General features: G+C 42.5%; 1 protein-coding gene across 3 annotated transcripts in view; it reads right to left on the bottom strand.

The window, feature by feature from the left end:
* Positions 1-18,683, bottom strand: part of GOLM2 (golgi membrane protein 2) — a 118,978-nt gene that overhangs the window by 42,725 nt on the left and 57,570 nt on the right. For all 3 annotated transcript variants that reach the window (XR_009867310.1, XM_062205812.1, XM_062205813.1), the window contains exons 5-8: positions 18,163-18,307; positions 17,778-17,858; positions 2,138-2,239; positions 994-1,164 (exon numbers count right to left, since the gene is read on the bottom strand). Coding sequence is in view for 2 of the 3 variants with exons in the window: in XM_062205812.1 (XP_062061796.1) it covers positions 994-1,164; positions 2,138-2,239; positions 17,778-17,858; positions 18,163-18,307 (499 nt within the window). In the remaining variant the exon portion in view is untranslated. The remainder of the gene's footprint in view (positions 1-993; positions 1,165-2,137; positions 2,240-17,777; positions 17,859-18,162; positions 18,308-18,683) is intronic.

Here is an 18,683-nt window from a genome sequence, read left to right as displayed (position 1 = left end):
AATTTTTTCATATAATACTCCAGTCAAGATACACAGATATGCTTTAAAGTAACAAGAAATGGCAGTCAATTAAACATATAAAAGTATATATGTAAAAATGTATGTAACTATTATAAGACCAATAAAAATACCTTGAATAAATTCACAGATATAACACTGCCCAGCTTTAAACCTAAAAGCAACCTGTACACAAATAACAGCCTAAATATTGCTGAACAGCTGCTGCCATAGAAGCCATCATAAAAACCAAAGACAAATTAGACAGAATGGAAGGTAGGAAAAAAACCACAAAAAGCAAGAGTGGAAAGCACAATGTAAGAGTGCTGACCTAAGGGGCACTCTCTTGTCCCAAATTGTCTCTATTTCTGAATTTTATACTGCGTTTAGACTTCTCGAGAATCTACCAACTAGAGAGCAATGAAGATTAACAGGAATGGTCCATTTATCGAAATCAACACGTCTGAAATAATTAGGCAGTAATACTTCATTATACAATACTATGGTTTGTTGACTCTACTTCATTTCAAACCGCAATTAGAAGGACTGCAGGAGGAAGCAGTATTGAGCTTTCCTCAATGGCAGACTCCCCAGCATATGCTTCTTCCGAGTGGATCGTTTTTCAAAGCTATTTACCTTCTCTCCCTCCTAATCAAAGTTTTCATTCATTAATCAACCAAAATATAACTTTCCTCATTTCTCCGAAGAAGTTTACATTCGTAAGAACTAATAACATAAAAAAATCAATTCATCTGAAATTTTATTAAACATTGTAGAACATAAGCAGCTCCTTTTTTCTTTAAAATAGTCTATATCTTATCTATTTAAAACCTGCTTTCCTTTTGCATTTTAACATCATCAAATGTTCCTTTTGCATACATATAACTTTACCACACATTCGCTAGAGATTATAATACTGAAGACCTTAATTCAGCCTTGCAAACAAACATATTTAAAGAAATCTTTTCAGCATAATAGTCATCAATTGATTCTTACTTTGCTTCAATTTATGGAAGTCACCAACTTTATCCTTGGTAGCCTGCTTTAGTAAATCTGCTTGAATTTTGGGTTCGCTCTCCATTTTGGAGCCTGGAATTAAACGCTGAAGAGTGTTGGAAGGGTTCTGTTTCGAAGTACCAAGGTCTCCATTATGGTTCATCTGTGCATCTATAGCATAAATCATCAAATTAAAAAGAGTAAGACTTTTACAAAAAAAAAAAATATTCATTAAGGCTTGCTTTACAAAAGTTAAGACACATTGTTGTCTGACACTGGGCAGTAAGGTAGCTTTTTTTTTAAAGCTTTATTTCAAACTCTCTAATCAAATCTTGAAACTAATATGATTTTGGCTATGCAGTTTACTAATCATTCCCAGGAAAATATTCCCATTGCTGATTACCAAACCTATTCACAAAAGTTTATCTTAATAGAAATCCAAAGATTAATACAGCAAGGATTTCCTTATCTATTCCTTCTCCCAAACTCCATATGCTGTCAGAAATCTTGAAAATTCAGTAAAGATTTTGAAATTTTCAAACTCTATATCATCTTCATCTATATAGTGACTCACAAATGTTAACTTGTGATTCTTTCTTAGCAGTCTCCTGGATATACCCTCTTTTTCTCCCACTACCTCTTTTTCCCTCATCAAAGTCTTGATTTAGATCCTTACTACAATTAATTTTGGAATCAAAAACCTCTTGGGGCACTTTGACTTCTGCATCTTTCCATCATCTCCCTTAAACAGCTCCGTTCAATCATACTGATTTTCATTTTCAGAGAATCTTTTTGTAAAATTAAATAAGTGTTCAGTAGAAAACAAGTATATTCATGAATATAGAATTTTATGGGTGGGTAAATTAACTTATAAAAGGCCTCTGTGAGATATTTTTGCACACATATTTTGAAGAAAGTAAAACTACATACCCTGGCAGAAAGGAAAGAGATGAAAGAGAATGTAGTTCAGAGAGGCACAACAAATAATTCTGTGCTTAAGAAATCCATCAGACCAAGTTTAAGATGACCGTTTCTCCCAAGTCACTTAAAAATATCTAACAATAATTTGCTACTGACCTGTTTGATTCAAAGCATGACAAGTAAATTTGCTTTCAAATGAAATTTCAAGTAAAAGAATTCATACCTTCAGCCAAATTGGGAGAAAGAGGTTGTCCAGTTGGATGAGGGGGAATTGCTTGGTGACCTCCAAGTTGAGAAACTGATATATGAGGTTTATTTAAATAAGCTACAAGAAAAAAATACATCCATATTATTCCCATGGACATTGTAATTTCTAAAAACCAATATTCACAAATCCATTTACATTGCATAAACCCAATGGTGCTTATTTTCATTTTGTAATCCTTACAGCTGTCATATTGACAAATACATTTTTGGTTACTAAATAATGAACTGTACCATATATCACAGATTTTGGTGATCAAGAAATCTGATCAGAATATAAACTCTATGACTGTACAAACTCTGCCATGTCTACCACTAGAATACCTAGTATTGTACCTGGCACATAATAAGAGCTCAACAAAGATATGATGAATGAATAAGCAAATGAATCTCTTCAGAACATTGATTTTTCAACAATGAGATCATTTTATATAGATGGTAGAAATGATAATTGGCATTTACAGATTAGGTAAAGTTTTAAGAATATTCTTAGTTGTTCAGACTCTTAAAAAAATTTAATTTATGAGGCTGGAGCTGTGGCATAGCAGGTAAAGCCCTCACTTGCAATGTTGGCATCCCATATGGGTACTGGTTCAAGTTCTGGTTGCTCCCCTTTCAATCCAGCTCTCTGCTATGGCCTAGGAAAGCAGTAGAAGATGGCCTAAGTCCTTAGGCCCCCGTGCCCACATAGGAGACCCAGAAGGATCTCCTGGCTCCTGGCATCAGATTGGCTCAGCTCTGGCTGTTGCAGCCATTTGGGGAGTGAACCAGTGGATGGAAGATGTCTCTCTATCTCTCTGACACTGCCTCTCTGCAACTCTGCCTTTCAAATAAATAAATCCTTTCCAAAAAAATTTTAATTTATTTGAAAGGCAGGAGAGGGAGGGAGAGAGAGATTTTTAACCCACTGGCTCATTTACCAAATTTCCCCCAAACTTACCAAAATCTAAGCCAAACCCAGGTGACCAGAACCCAATCTTGTTCTTCCATATCGGTGGAAGGGACCCAAACACTCAAGTCATCATCTGATGCCTCCTAAGACGCATACTAGCACAAAGCTGGAATTGGAAGCAGAGCTGGGACCTGAATCCAAGCATTCTGACATGGGATGCAGCTATCCCAGTGGCATCCCAACTGCTGAGCCCAATTTCTGCCCCAATAGCTGAGTCTTTAAATAAAACCTAAATACAACTAATCCAACAAGTTGAAATTTTTTATTTTTTAAAAGATTATTTATTTATTTATTTATTTGATAGGTAGAGTTACAGACAGTGAGAGGGAGAGACAAAGAGAAAGGTCTTCCTTCCGTCGGTTCACCCTCCAAATGGCCGCTACAGCTGGAGCTATGCCGATCCGAAGCCAGGAACCAGGTGCAGGTGCCCAAGCACTTGGGCCATCCTCCACTGCCTTCCCAGGCCACAGCAGAGAGCTGGACTGGAAGAGGAGCAACTGGGACTAGAACCCAGGGCCCATATGGGATTCCGGCGTCACAGGTGGAGGATTAGCCAAGTGAGCAACGGCGCCGGCCCTGAAATTTTATTTTGAAGACAAAAAATTTGTTTTTTTTTGCAAAGTGTTTGTTAATAAAGATATAAATACTTATAGTTGGAACTTCTTGTTCAAAAAATGAAGCCACAGGCAAATAGATGATTTTTACTCACTACACTGATCCCATTGTATCCCTGGACAGATTAGCATGACAGAAAGGCAGAGATCAAAGAGGGAACTAAAGCCAGGTAAAATAAAAAGTTAAAAAAAATTAGAAGAGTCCTCTCTATAAGATATGATTAATGGTATGTTTTAGGGGTCAGCACTGTGGCATAGTAGGTAAAGCACCATCTGTAGTGCCGCCATCCCATATGGGCGCTGCTTCGAGTCCCACCTGCTCTACTTCCCATCCAGCTCCCTGCTATGGCCTGGAAAAGCAGTAAAAGATGGCCCAAATGCTTGGGCCCCTGCATCCATGTAAGAGGCCCGGAAGAAGCTCCGGGATCCTGGCTTCAGAATGGTGCGGCTCCAGCCTTTGCAGCTATCTAGGGATTGAACCAGTGGATGGAAGACCTCTCTCTCTGCCTCTGCCTCTCTGTAACTCTGCCTTTCAAATAAATAAACAAATCTTTTAAAAAATGGTATATTTTATTCTTCAAAAACTTTGCTGTGGCAGTGACAATGTTAAGTGAATCCTCCCATTTCATTATTTCATTATGTTTCCCCTGGACATAAGGGAAGACCAGCTTTCCTTTGTGGTTAGGGTCAAGGGCTCCTCGTTCTGTTCTGAGGAATGCAGAAGAAACTGAATGTACCACTTCTAAGTCTGGCCATAAAATCTGTGCAAATAACCTACAATCTTTCTTCCCTTTCTGTTGTAACTTAGGGGGCTACATAGGAAGATGGCAGCATCATATACTAGAAGAGGTCATTGCTTACAGGAAAGATGCAAAGAGAGCCACTCAACCTGTATCAGATCATAATACAAACAATAGGCCTTATTGTTTTAAGCTAAGGTGACTTGATAGTTGACTACTACACATTACATTCTTGTCAAATCTAACTAGTAAACCCGAGTTACTTTATAATCAAGGTTTATTTAAATAATTCTATTTCACTTACCATATAGTTTCTAAACTTAAGAACTCAAGAAATTAAAAATTCATTCCAAGAAAACACATACTCGAATTTATAGAAAGTAGAGGTTTTCTATATCTCACTTTGTTCACATTACCTTGCTACCCTGCCATTTGCAATACCCAATACCCACTTCTGCACATGGAATAGCTAGTATCAATTTTCAACTACTGTGCCAAAAGGGTACACTTTACCAGGCTTAACAGTACAATTTTGATTTTCCAACAGATTCTGGGACACTACAAATTTGTTGGTCATTGTTGGATCCTAATTTTTTTTTTTTTTTTGGACAGGCAGAGTGGACAGTGAGAGAGAGAGAGAGAGAAAGGTCTTCCTTTTGCCGTTGGTTCACCCTCCAATGGCCGCAGCGGTAGCGCGCTGCAGCCGGCGCACCGCGCTGTTCCGATGGCAGGAGCCAGGTACTTCTCCTGGTCTCCCATGGGGTGCAGGACCCAAGGACTTGGGCCATCCTCCACTGCACTCCCTGGCCACAGCAGAGAGCTGGCCTGGAAGAGGGGCAACCGGGACAGGATCGGTGCCCCGACCGGGACTAGAACCCGGTGTGCCGGCGCCACAAGGCGGAGGATTAGCCTAGTGAGCCGTGGCGCCGGCGTTGGATCCTAATTGAACCCAGAACTATACAAACCAGAAGACAAAGAGAGGTACTACCATTAATAAACTACAAATGATCATTTACATCTTTAGCTTTATGCCTCCTGCTCAGGAACAAGGCAATTTTTTCAAGCAAAACTATGTTTTTAGCTAGACCAAGACTGGATTTATTTTCTTTTTATTTACTTACTGATTTATTTACTGAGGCCAGTGCTGTGATGTAGCAGGTTAAACCGCCTCTGGCAGTGCTGGCATCCCATATGGACACCAGTTCAAGTCCCAGCTGCTCCACTTCCAATCCAGCTCTCTGCTATGACCTGGGAAAGCAGTAGAAAATGGCCCAAGTTCTTAGGCCCCTGTACCCATGTGGGAGACCCAGAAGAAGCTCCTGGCTCCTGGCTTCAGATCAGCGCAGCTCTGGCCATTGCAGCCAATTAGGGAGTGAACCAGCAGATGGAAGAGCTATCTCTCTCTCTCTCTGCCTCTCTTTCTCTCTCTGTGTAACTCTGACATTCACGTAAATAAATAAATCTTTAAAAAGAAGATAAATATATCTTTATAAATAAATAAATCTTTTTTAAGATTTATTTATTTATGTGAAAGGCAGAGTTTACAGAGAGAGGTAGACACACATACACATACACATAGAGACAGAGACAGAGAGAGAATCTTTCATCCTCTGGTTCACTCCAATGGCTGCAATGGCTGGAGCTGATCCTTGCCAAAGCCAGGAGCCAGGAGCTCCTTCCAGGTCTCCCACGTGGGCAACAGGGGCCCAAGGACTTGGGCCATCTTCCACTGTTTTCCCAGGCATATTAGTGGGGAGCTAGATTGGAAATGGAGCATCCGGGACTCCAACCAGCACCCATATGGGATGTGGGCATTGCAGGCAGTGGCTTTACCCACTACAACACAACAGCCTCAGCTGGGTTAATTTCTAAAAGTTTATTGCATTTTTGAGGTAGATATATACACACACAGAAGGAGACAGATCTCTCATCTGCTGGTTCACTCACCAAATGCTGATTTATTTGCCAAATGCCTAGGAGCTGAGAATTTGATCCAGGTCTCTCATGTGGGTGGTAGAGACTCAAGTATTTGAGTCATCAGCTGTGTACTCCCACCCCCCGCATTAGCAGTTGGCTGGAATTGGGAAGCAGAGCCAGGACTACAACCTAGACACTCTGATACAGGATGCAGGTGTCCAAAGTAGCATCTTCATTGCTGTGCAGAATGCGCCCCTTCCCCTGCTCCCCCCCCCCCAAAAAAAAAAAACCCACTGGATTTAAAAGGGCCTTTATAAGACACCAGGGGGGCCAGCACTGTGGCTCAACAGGCTAATCCTCCACCTAGCGACGCTGACACACCGGGTTCTAGTCCTGGTCGGGGCGCCAGATTCTATCCCGGTTGCCCCTCTTCCAGTCCAGCTCTCTGCTGTGGCCCGGGAGTGCAGTGGAGGATGGCTGAAGTGCTTGGGCCCTGCACCCCATGGGAGACCAGGAGAAGCACCTGGCTCCTGCCTTCGGATCAGCGCGGTGCGCCGGCCGCGGGGGCCATTGGAGGGTGAACCAATGGCAAAAGGAAGACCTTTCTCTCTGTCTCTCTCTCTCTCTGTCCACTCTGCCTGTCCAAAAAAAATAAACATGAATTTTCATTACTAAACAATTATAAATGTGGAAACAATATACAAAACAACTGTTTGCAGGCTTTGGACAACTAGGAACATGAGCTTTGAAAGAAGGGATATACATATATGAGTGGGCAGTCTTGCCAGTAAAGAAGGTATAAATTGGCCGGCGCTGCTGCTCACTAGGCTAATCCTCCACCTGTGGTGCCGGCACCCCGGGTTCTAGTCCCAGTTGGGGCGCCGGTTCTGCCCCACTTGCTCCTCTTCCGGTCCAGCTCTCCGCTTTGGCTCGGGAGTACAGTGGAGGATGGCCCAAGTGCTTGGGCCCTGCACCCGCATGGGAGACCAGGAGGAAGCACCTGGCTCCCGGCTTTGGATCGGCGCAGCACACCGGCCATAGAGGCCATTTTGGGATGAACCAATGGAAGGAAGATCTTTCTCTCTGTCTTTCTCTCTCACTGTCTAACTCTGCCTGTCAAAAAAAAAAAAAATTTAAAAAATTAAAAAAAAAAAGGTATAAATTATCAGAATTTTAGCTGCCAAAGTGGCTTGAATTTGTAGGACAGAATATTACAAAAGAGGGAGCCAAATGGGGAGCAGAAATGTGCATGGAGAATTTTCCCTTGGGTCTTTAGCCAAAGCCCAGAATCTGCAGGCTAGCAGCAAGATTTCATGGGGCCTACTAGAAAGGACTTACTGTAGGGCTAGAGGCTGAACAGAGGAAGAAGCGATGCAGCACTTAGAGACAATGGATCTCTGTCCAGGCACAGGAGAAAATCGTCAATGAGTATCTCAGGTATTCAGATGAGATGTTACAAGCTCAAACACTGAGCTGGAAGATGGGGGTGCACACAAGCATTCTAGAATTAAGGGCCATGTCCTAAGACTGCCTGCCCTGCTATACTTTGGATGTTCGTTTTGATGCTACATGTCTCCCCAGAGGCCATGTGTATAAAGCTTGGTCCCCCAGGGTGGCACTACTGTGAATTAGTGGGGCCTAATGGGATCACTCGGACCATGCTTTCAGAAGTTAGTTCTCGCCAGACAGTTGTTACAAAAGCCTGAGTTTGGGCCCACACTCTTTCTCTCTCTCAACCTCCTGGGCTCACCATGTGATCTTTCTTCCACATATGCTACACTTTGGCCACCTACTGCCTTCATCAAAGGCCAAAATAATGGGGCCACCTGATCCTAGCCTAGAACCTCCAAAACCATAAGCTAAATACAACTTTTTTCTTTAAAATACTAATTTTTGGAGCCTACACTGTGGCATAGCAGGTAAAGCCACCACCTGCAGTGCCAGCATTCCACATGCGCTCCAGTTTGAGTCCCTGCTGCTCTACTTCCAATCCAGTTCTCTACTATGGCCTGGGAAAGCAGTAGAGGATGGCCCAAGTGCTTGGGTCCCTGCATCCATGTGAGGGACCAGGTGGAGGATCAGCACAGCTCCAGCCATAGCAGCCATTTGGGGAGTGAGTCAGTGGATGGACGCTCTCTCTCTCTCTGTCTATTCCTCTGCCTCTCTGTACCTCTGTCTTTCAAATAAATAAATAAATCTTTGAAAAAAAAAATGCTATATGCCAGGGCAAGTGTTTGGCCTACTGGTTAAAACACCAGGTTAAGAGAGGTTGACACTATGGCATAGTGGGAAAACCCTCTGCCTGTGATGCCAGCATCCCATATGGGCAGTTTGAGTCCAGCTGCTCCACTTCCAATCCAGCTCCCTGCTAATGTCCTGGGGAAAGCAGCAGAAGGTGGCCCAAGTGTTTGTGCCCCTGCTACCCACATGGGAGACCCAGATGAAGCTCTTGGCTCCTGTCTTTGGCCTGGCCCAGTCCTGGCCATTGCAGCCATCTGGGGAACCAACTAATGGATAGAAGATTTCTCTTTCTCTTTGTAACTCTGCCTTTCAAAATAAATAAACAAAAAAAAAAAAAAAAAAAAAAAAAGGAAAAAAAGAAAGAAAGAAAGAGAAAAAGAAAAGAAAACCAAAAACCAAAAAAACCCCAAACAAACCAGGTTAAGATGCCCACATCCTATTTTGCCATTTCTGGGTTTCATTCCCAGCTATAGCACTCAGTTCCAGTTTCCTGCCAATGTAAATCCTGCAAGGCAGCAAGTAGTTAGATCCATGCCACCCACAAAGCTTCCGGCTGTGGCTGTTGTGGACATCTGTGGACTGACTCAGTTTTGGGGTCTATCTGTGCTATTTTCTTTATCAGACTCTGTCTCTTGAATAAAAGTAGGGAAAAAAAAGTTGCCTCAGGTGTTCCATTGTAGTATTGAAAAGCCAAATAATATATGCCTTAACAAAGCACAAAACTAAAGTATAAACAAGTTTGACAGAATCAAGAGGCTCCTCCAGTAATTTAACTGTTTTTCAGAACAAAATCCAATCTCCTTGGATACATACATACAGCATACATTAAAGTCACTAGACAAAAAAAGAAGCAAGGAATATGACCCAGAGTCAAGAACAAGTGCAGGCAGCAGGTGCTTAGCATAGCAGCTAAGATGCCCATGTCCCACATCAGAGCACCTAGGTTCAATTCCCAGATCTGGCTCCTGAGTCTAGCTTCATGATGATACAGACCCTGTGAGGCAGCAGGGATGACTCAACAAATTGGGTTCCTGCCACAAGTGTTAAGACCTGGATTAGGCTGGCGCCACGGCTGTGCCGCGGCTCAACAGGCTAATCCTCCACCTGTGGCGCCGGCACACCGGGTTCTAGTCCCGGTTGGGGTGCCGGATTCTGTCCCGCTTGCCCCTCTTCCAGTCCAGCTCTCTGCTGTGGCCCGGGAGTGCACTGGAGGATGGCTGAAGTGCTTGGGCCCTGCACCCGCATGGGAGACCAGGAGAAGCACCTGGCTCCTGGCTTCGGATCAGCGCAGTGCACCAGCCGCAGTGCACCGGCCGCAGCGGCCATTGGGGAGTGAACCAACGGCAAAGGAAGACCTTTCTCTCTCTCTCTTTCACTGTCCATTCTGCCTGTCAAAAAAAAAAAAAAAAAAAAAAAAAAGACCTGGATTGAATCCCAGGCTACTGGCTTTGGCTCCAGCTGTCTCTCCGTCTCTCTCCTTCTCTCTCCCTCCATCCCTCCCTCCCCTGCCTTATTCTTTCTACCTGTCTTGCTGTCTCTCTGACTCTCAAATAAACTACATAAAACTTTAGTGATCTGTGGGTCAATAACAAGTAGTCTGAAATGCATGTAACTTAAGTCCTATGAGCATAAAAAGAGATTAGAACAGGAAAACAGTTTGAATAAAGGCTGAAAATTTCCCAAATAAGGTGAAGAACATTAACCTGCAAATTGAAGAATCTCAGTGAACCCTATGTGCAATTAATACAAAGAAAACAACACAAAGGCACACCTTTGTCAAACTGATGAAAATTGAAGATACAATCTTAAGAAGCAGTTGAGAAAAAAAATATACACCAATACAAGAGAACGACAGAAAGATGGCTGACTTCACGTAGCAGGTTAAGCCGCTGTCCTGCCTGCGATGCCAACAATACACATCAGAGTTTCCATTTGAGTCCTGGCTCCTCCACTTCCAGTTCAGCTCCCTGATAATGCACCTGGGAAAACAGCAAAGATGACCCATGTACTTGGGCCTCTGCCACCCACATGAGAGACTTGAATGGAGTTCTAAGCTCCTGGCTTTGCGTTGGCTCAGATTTCGCCATTGTGGCTAGTTGAGGAGTAAACCACCACTTAGAAGATCTCTCTCTTTCTATCACTGTAATTCTGACTTTCAAACAAATAAATAAATCTTTAAAAATAAGAAGAAAGAAGAAGGAGGAGGAGGAGAAAGAAGGAAGAAGGAAGGAGGAAAAAGAACAAGGCCAGAAGACAGTGAAACTGCATCTTTAACATATTGAAAAACGCATTACTCAGATTTGTCATCTAGCAAAAATAACCTTCAAAAATGAGGATAAAATAAAGATGCCATCAGGTGAATAAAAGTTGAAAGAATTTACTGTCAGGAAGACCTGGACTTCAAGAAACTCTAAGAGGTTCTCAAGCAGAAGGAAAATGATAAATCAAGATATAAATTTGAATCCAAGGAAGAAATGAAGAACATCAGATGTAGTAAATGTGTAGTAAATATAAAAGAGCATAATTCTTTCCTTTTATATTTTCTTAGAGGAGTATTTAAAGAAAAATTATAATACTGAAAATCCTGGAGTTTCTAACATACAAAAGTAAAGTATATGAGTTTGACATCATTAGTAAAAAGGAAAACATTGGAAGGTTGTAAGATTTTACATATAGTGGTATAATATTATTGTTAAATAGACCATGAAAGAAGCGGGCATTAGGCCTAGCCATTAAAATGCCCATACCCCATATCATAGCAACTGGATTCAAAGCCCAGTTCAGGCTCCTGACTCCAGCTTCATGCTAATACAGATACTGAGAGGCAACAGTGATAGCTCAAGTAACTGGATTCCTGCCACCTATATAGGAGGCATGGATTGAGTTCCTGGCTTCTGACTTCAGCCTGCGTATGTCCCAGTCATTGTTGGCATTTGATGAGTGATCCAGTAGAAGGGAGAAAGTGCTCTTTCTCTACTTGTCTCTCTTTTCTACTCTGTCTCTCAAATTAATTTTTAAAAATACCATAATAAGGGGCCGGCGCTGCAGCACAGCAGGTTAAAGCCCTGGCCTGAAGTGCTAGCATCCTATATTGGTGCTGATTTCAGTCCTGGCTGCTCCTCTTCCCATCCAGCTCTCTGCTATGGCCTGGGAAAACAGTAGAAGATGGCCCATGGGCTCCTGCACCCACATGGGAGACTTGGAAGAAGCTCCTGGCTCCTGTTTTCAGATCGGCACAGCTCCGGCCGTTGCGGCCTCTGGGTGTGAACCAGTGGATGGAAGACCTTTCTCTCTGTCTCTGCCTCTCTCTGTAACTCTGTCTTACAAATAAATAAAATAAATCTTTAAAAAATACAATAATAAAACAGACCATGATAAGTAAAGGATGCATATTATAATATCTAGACTAATTACTAAAATATAATACTTTAAAAGCATAGCTTAAAAAAAGAGTAAGAGGGCCGGCTCCTGGCTTCGGATCAGCGCGATGCGCTGGCCGCAGCGTGCCAGCCGCGGCGGCCATTGGAGGGTGAACCAACAGCAAAAAGGAAGACCTTTCGCTCTCTCTCTCTCTCTCTCTCTCACTGTCCACTCTGCCTGTCAAAAAAAAAAAAAAAAAAAAAAACAGTAAGAGAAACAGACAGCAACTAAACCCTCAGATCCACTGAGTAACAACCATCCTATTCTCCCTGGGTGTTAAATACTACTTCAAAACTTTATTTTTCTTCTTTTTTTCTCAAGTGTATCTAATAATATCATAAAATGTGACAAGGAAATTTTTTAAATTATAAACCAAATGTATCATTAGAAGTCTGTTTCTTTGGGATGGCCATTGTGGCACAGTAAGTTAAGTTGCCACCCTGTATATGTGAATATAGTGTCTCTATATTCCAGAAACCTGCAGTTTATCCTTGGTAAAACTTTGGAAACAGCTTTGAAAAAATAAATAAGGACAATGAAATAGAGATAAATCAGTCTGAAACTCACTGAGTCTAGAACTAGAATAAATGGAGCAAAAATTCAGAAAAAAAAAGTACATGGCCCCTTACTTCCAAAATTTCTTTTCTTTTTTTTTTTTTTTTTTTTTGACAGGCAGATAGTGAGAGAGAGAGAGAGACAGAGAAAAAGGTCTTCCTTTTTGCCGTTGGTTCACCCTCCAATGGCCGCTGCAGCTGGTGCATCTCGCTGATGGGAAGTGGATCACCCAGGACTTGAAGCAGCACCCATATGGGATGCCAGCACTGCAGGCAGCAGCTTTACCCAGTATGCCACAGCACTGGCCCCTCCAGTGACTCTTTTTTTTTTTTTTTTTTTTTTTTGACAGATTGAGTTAGACAGTGAGAGAGAGAGAGACAGAGAAAGGCCTTCCACTCGCTGGTTCACCCCCTAAATGGCCTCTATGGCTGGAGCTTCACCGATCCAAAGCCAGGAGCGGGAGCTTCTTCCTGGTCTCCCATGCGGGTGCAGGGCCCAAGCACTTGGGCCATCCTCTACTGCCTTCCTGTGTCACAGCAGAGAGCTGAACTGTAATAGGAGCAACCAGGACTAGAACCGGCACCCATATGGGATGCCAGCACCTCAGGCGGAGGATTAACCAAGTGAGCCATGGCGCCAGCCCCTCCAGTGACTCTTAAAATGTGGTTTTGGACCAGCAGTATCGGTATTGCATGAGAATTTACTAGAAATGTGAATTCTGAGGCAGGCATTTGAGGCAGCTTTTAAAATGCCTACATCTCATATTAGAGTTTCTGGATTGCAGTTCTGGCTCTACTTCTAATTCCAACTTCCTGCTAATGCACACCCTGTAGTTGGATCTCTGCTACCTACATGAGAGATTTGGATTGATTTCCAGGCTTCTGGCTCCTGGCTTTGGATTGGCCCAGCTCTGGCTGTTGTTGGCATTTAGGAAATAAACCAGCAGATGCAAAGTCTCTGTCTGTGACTCTCTGCCTTTCAGATAAATAAAGAATAAATTAAAAAAATTTAAAAACCAGAAATCTTTTTTTTTTGACAGGCAGAGTGGATAGTGAGAGAGAGAGAGACAGAGAGAAAGGTCTTCCTTTTTGCCGTTGGTTCACCCTCCAATGGCTGCTGCGGCCGGCGCATCTCACTGATCCGAAGCCAGGAGCCAAGTGCTTCTCCTGGTCTCTCATGGGGTGCAGGGCCCAAGCACTTGGGCCATCCTCCACTGCACTCCCAGGCCATAGCAGAGAGCTGGCCTGGAAGAGGGGCAACCGGGATAGAATCCGGCACCCCAACTGGGACTAGAACCCGGTGTGCCGGCGCCGCAAGGCAGAGGATTAGCCTGTTAAGCCACGGCGCTGGCCTAAAAACCAGAAATGAGAATTCTTACCCTTTACACCTACTAAATTAGAAATTTAGGGGAGGGAGCCAGCAACCTGTGTTTTAAAAAGCTCTTTTCATGATTTTGCTCTGTGCTGAAGAATGAAAGCCACTGACTAAACATGTTAATGTCAAGAAATTTTGGGGCCAGCTACAGGGTGTGCATTAGCAGGAAGTTGGAATTAGAAGTAGAGCCAGAACTGCAATCCAGAAACTCTAATATGAGATGTAGGCATTTTAAAAGCTGCCTCAAATGCCTGCCTCAGAATTCACATTTCTAGTAAATTCTCATGCAATACCGATACTGCTGGTCCAAAACCACATTTTAAGAGTCACTGGAGGGGCTGGCGCCATGGCTCACTTGGTTAATCCTCCGCCTGAGGTGCTGGCATCCCATATGGGTGCCAGTTCTAGTCCTGGTTGCTCCTATTACAGTTCAGCTCTCTGCTGTGACACAGGAAGGCAGTAGAGGATGGCCCAAGTGCTTGGGCCCTGCACCCGCATGGGAGACCAGGAAGAAGCTCCCGCTCCTGGCTTTGGATCGGTGAAGCTCCAGCCATAGAGGCCATTTAGGGGGTGAACCAGCGAGTGGAAGGCCTTTCTCTGTCTCTCTCTCTCTCACTGTCTAACTCAATCTGTCAAAAAAAAAAAAAAAAAAAAAAAAAAAAAAGAGTCACTGGAGGGGCCAGTGCTGTGGCATACTGGGTAAAGCTGCTGCCTGCAGTGCTGGCATCCCATATGGGTGCTGCTTCAAGTTCCGGGTGATCCACTTCCCATCCAGCTTTCTGCTATGGCCTGGGAAAGCAGTAGAAGATGGCCCAAGTCCTTGGGCCCCTGCACCCATATAGGAGGCCTGGAAGAAGCAGCTCCTGACTTTGGATTGGCTGAACTCCAGCAGTTGGGGCCATTTGGGGAGTGAACCAGTAGAAGGAAGAGTTCTCTCTCTTTCTCTCTTTCAAATAAATAAATAAAAATTTTTCTTTTTTTATTTGATAGATAGAGTTAGACAGTAAGAGAGAGAGAGAGACAGAGAGACAGAGAGAAAGGTCTTCCTTCCGTTGGTTCACTCCCCAAATGGCTGCTACAGCTGGAAGTAAGCTGATCCAAAGCCAGGAGCAAGGTGCTTCCTCTCGGTCTCCCATGTGGGTGCAGGGTCCAAGCACTTGGGCCATCCTCCACTGCCCTCCCGAGCTACAGCAGAGAGCTGGACTGGAAGAGGAGCAACTGGGGACTAGAACCCGGCGTCCATATGGGATGACGGTGCCGCAGGTGGAGGATTAACCAAGTGAGCCACGGCCCCAAATAAATAAAAATCTTAAAAAAAAGTCACTGGATTATTCTACTGCCTTGCAAACAAATTGTGCTCACTGTAACTCCATATTTTCAAATTCATGTCATTGTTTTCAATGACAGGTAGGAATATACACTAAGAATTAGAAACCCACAAGAATATAGATATGAAATAATTGGGAAGACAACAAAACTATGCAAATGAAAGGACTAATATTTCATTCTCTAGGAATTCATAGACATTCAGAAATATCACTCACATTCAACTAGCTATAATCACTGAAACTAAGAAAGAATAAAGAGAGTCATGACCTGCTTTTATTTCTGATTTTTCCAATATAATAAACTAGAATTGGTAGAGAGTGAGATCTAGTCAAGAAACACAGACATGACAAGAAAAACAAGGAAGAGACATGAAGGAAAAAAATTAAAGAGATTGGGCTGGCAGCAAGTGGGATTTGGTTTTCAAGCAAAAATAGATAAGAAGTAGACACATTAATAAAGAAAGAGATGCACTAAACAGAAGTGGCCATAGAAGAAAAAGAAAGAAATAGTGAATAAATCATCTAAAAGTGGGGAGAAATCACTGAAAGGACAGCCTACCCCTAAAACCTAAGTAACTCCTGGAGGGTGCTGATATGCTATATTAAAGTACAACACAGCTACCAGGGGACATTACTACAAAAGAAACAAGACATATAACGTTAGTAAGCGTAAATGACTCTATTTTAGTAAAACTATTGTGATCAATGACTCCAAGTCACCAAAAAAAAAGGTTCACAATTATTAACTCTGATCAAGACAAAACCAACAATTCTATAAATTTCAACCAAAAGTTCTATAAAAATTGCATCGAAAAAAGTACCCGCAGAGCCGGCACCACAGCTCACTAGGCTAATCCTCCGCCTTGCGGCACTGGCACACCAGGTTCTAGTCCCGGTCGGGGCACCGATCCTGTCCCGGTTGCCCCTCTTCCAGGCCAGCTCTCTGCTGTGGCCAGGGAGTGCAGTGGAGGATGGCCCAAGTCCTTGGGCCCTGCACCCCATGGGAGACCAGGAGAAGCACCTGGCTCCTGCCATCGGATCAGTGCGGTGCGCCGGCCGCAGCGCGCCTACCACGGTGGCCATTGGAGGGTGAACCAACGGCAAAAGGAAGACCTTTCTCTCTGTCTCTCTCTCACTGTCCACTCTGCCTGTCAAAAAAAAACCAAAAAACAAACAAACAAAAAGTACCTGCAATTAATGGGTAGTATATTTAAGTAGAAATATCAACCATGCAGATCAGATATCTGGCTTGTCCAGGTGTTATTCAAAATAGAATGGGGTCATGAGAAAAAATACTGTAATAAACTTTAGTGGAATTCTCTAATATGATTGTATTATTTAAAAGTTTATTTATTTACTTGAAAGGCAGAGTTACAGAGAAGCAGAGGAAGAGAGAAAGAGGTCTTCCATCTGTTGGTTCACTCCCCAAATAGCCGCAACAGCCAGAGCAGAATTGATCCAAAGCCAGGAGCTTCTTCTAGGTCTCCCACGCAGGTGCAGGGGCCCAAGGACTTGGGCCATCTTCTACTGCTTTCCCAGGCCATAGCAGAGAGCTGGATTGGAAGAGCAGCAGCCAGGATTTGAACCAGCGTCCATATGGGATGCTGGCACTAAAGGCGGCAGCTTTACTCGCTATGCCACAGCGCCAGCTCCCTGTTTATTTTTTTTAAGATTGAAAAAAAGGAATGCTACAGTGAACTTTAAATTGGGTTTTTAGAAATTGTTATTAAGCTGGAGTTTCTGATTTGAACACTGACAGATCCTGAGCTGGTACAGGATGCCGGCGCTATGGGCAACTGCTTAACCTGCTTTACCACAGTGCCAGGCCCTGGTTATTTTATTTATTTATGTTTCTAAAGATTTATTTATTTATTTGAAAACCAAGAGAGAAGGAGAGGCAGAGAGAGAGGTCTTCCAACCATGAGTTCACTCCCTAATTGGCTGCAACAGCCAGAGCTGCACCGATCTGAAGCCAGGAGCTTCCTCTGGGCCTTCCCACGTGGGTGCAGGGCCATGTTCTACTGCTTTCACAGACCATAGCAGAGAGCTGGATTGGAAGAGGAGCAGCCAGAACATGAACCGGCGCCCATATGGGATGCTGGCACTACAGGCACCAGTTTTACCTGCTATGTCATAGCCCTGGCTCTTCTAATATATTTTTTAAATATCACATAGGATATATACATATGGCACCATATGATGTTTTAATACATGTATATACTATATAAATGTTCAAATCATGATAAACATATCTATCTCCTCAAAATTTACCATTTCTTTTTGGTAAAAACAGGTTTTCTTCAACTTATCTGAAATAAACAGTACCTTATCAATATCTATAATCACCCTACTGTGCAATAGAACACCAGAACTTATTTCTACTCCAACTATAAATTAGCACCCATTGACCAACCTTTCCTCATCCTATCTCTCCCGTTCTCTAATAATTTTTACTTACCAGCAGGAAGATCATCAGCTTTTGCTAGGTCATTCTCTTCTATTCCCGGCATCCCTGCATCACCACCTCGTTTGATTTGTTCTGCCCATGTAACAAAAAGATATCATCCTATATTTTTTTTGTATATACTAAAGATGTTTTGAAAGAATTTAACAATCAATTACTATATCAATAGGCTATATTGACTGATCATCTTTATATCTTGATTTGCATAACCCTGAAATAACTTATTGTTTTCTCATCTATCAAAGGCAAATTTGAAACAATGTAGACACTTAATCATATCTGAAGTAAAATCAAACAATTTCTTTAACTGAAAATGTTCGCTTTAAAATGGAATAATAAGTCAATATCCTACTATCACAAAACAAAATAATAATAGTACCTTTCCCATGTGAAATATGATTACTTGAGGGTTCTTCATTCTTTTCTGCAGCATTTTCAGCTACTTCTGGAATATTTTTGGGTACTACATGATCATTCACACTCAATTTTTCTCCATCATTTGCTTGAATCTTCTGAGCATCTTGCTGTTAGATAAAAATTTGGTCACAGTATTTTTCAGTTCAAATTGTTAAACCATTGATACAACTATGAATTAAAAGTCTCTAACAGTTCATTCTTGAAAACATATACCATGAATTCAAATTCTGAACACTGAGAGGTACGGGATATATTGTTATTTTCTGTTCAGTTTTTATACTTGATATGAAGTCAAAGAATCTAACACTTTTAAAACGTATCCAATTATAATATATGGCCTAAAACATTATATGGAGGTAATTCTTTTTGGTTATGCTAGGAGAGTGATACCACAGGACAGCCTATTGAGCACTGTCAGCTTCTGTGGTGGTCTAGAGTTGAACATTTTCCTGGGTGCTCCAGCAGGTTGAATCAAGAAGTATG

The sequence above is a fragment of the Lepus europaeus genome, chromosome 11 (assembly GCF_033115175.1).
Source record: "Lepus europaeus isolate LE1 chromosome 11, mLepTim1.pri, whole genome shotgun sequence".
Lineage (NCBI taxonomy): Eukaryota > Metazoa > Chordata > Mammalia > Lagomorpha > Leporidae > Lepus > Lepus europaeus.
The sequence above is the reverse complement of the archived record's forward strand: the minus strand, read 5'-3'. Positions and strand labels throughout refer to the sequence as shown.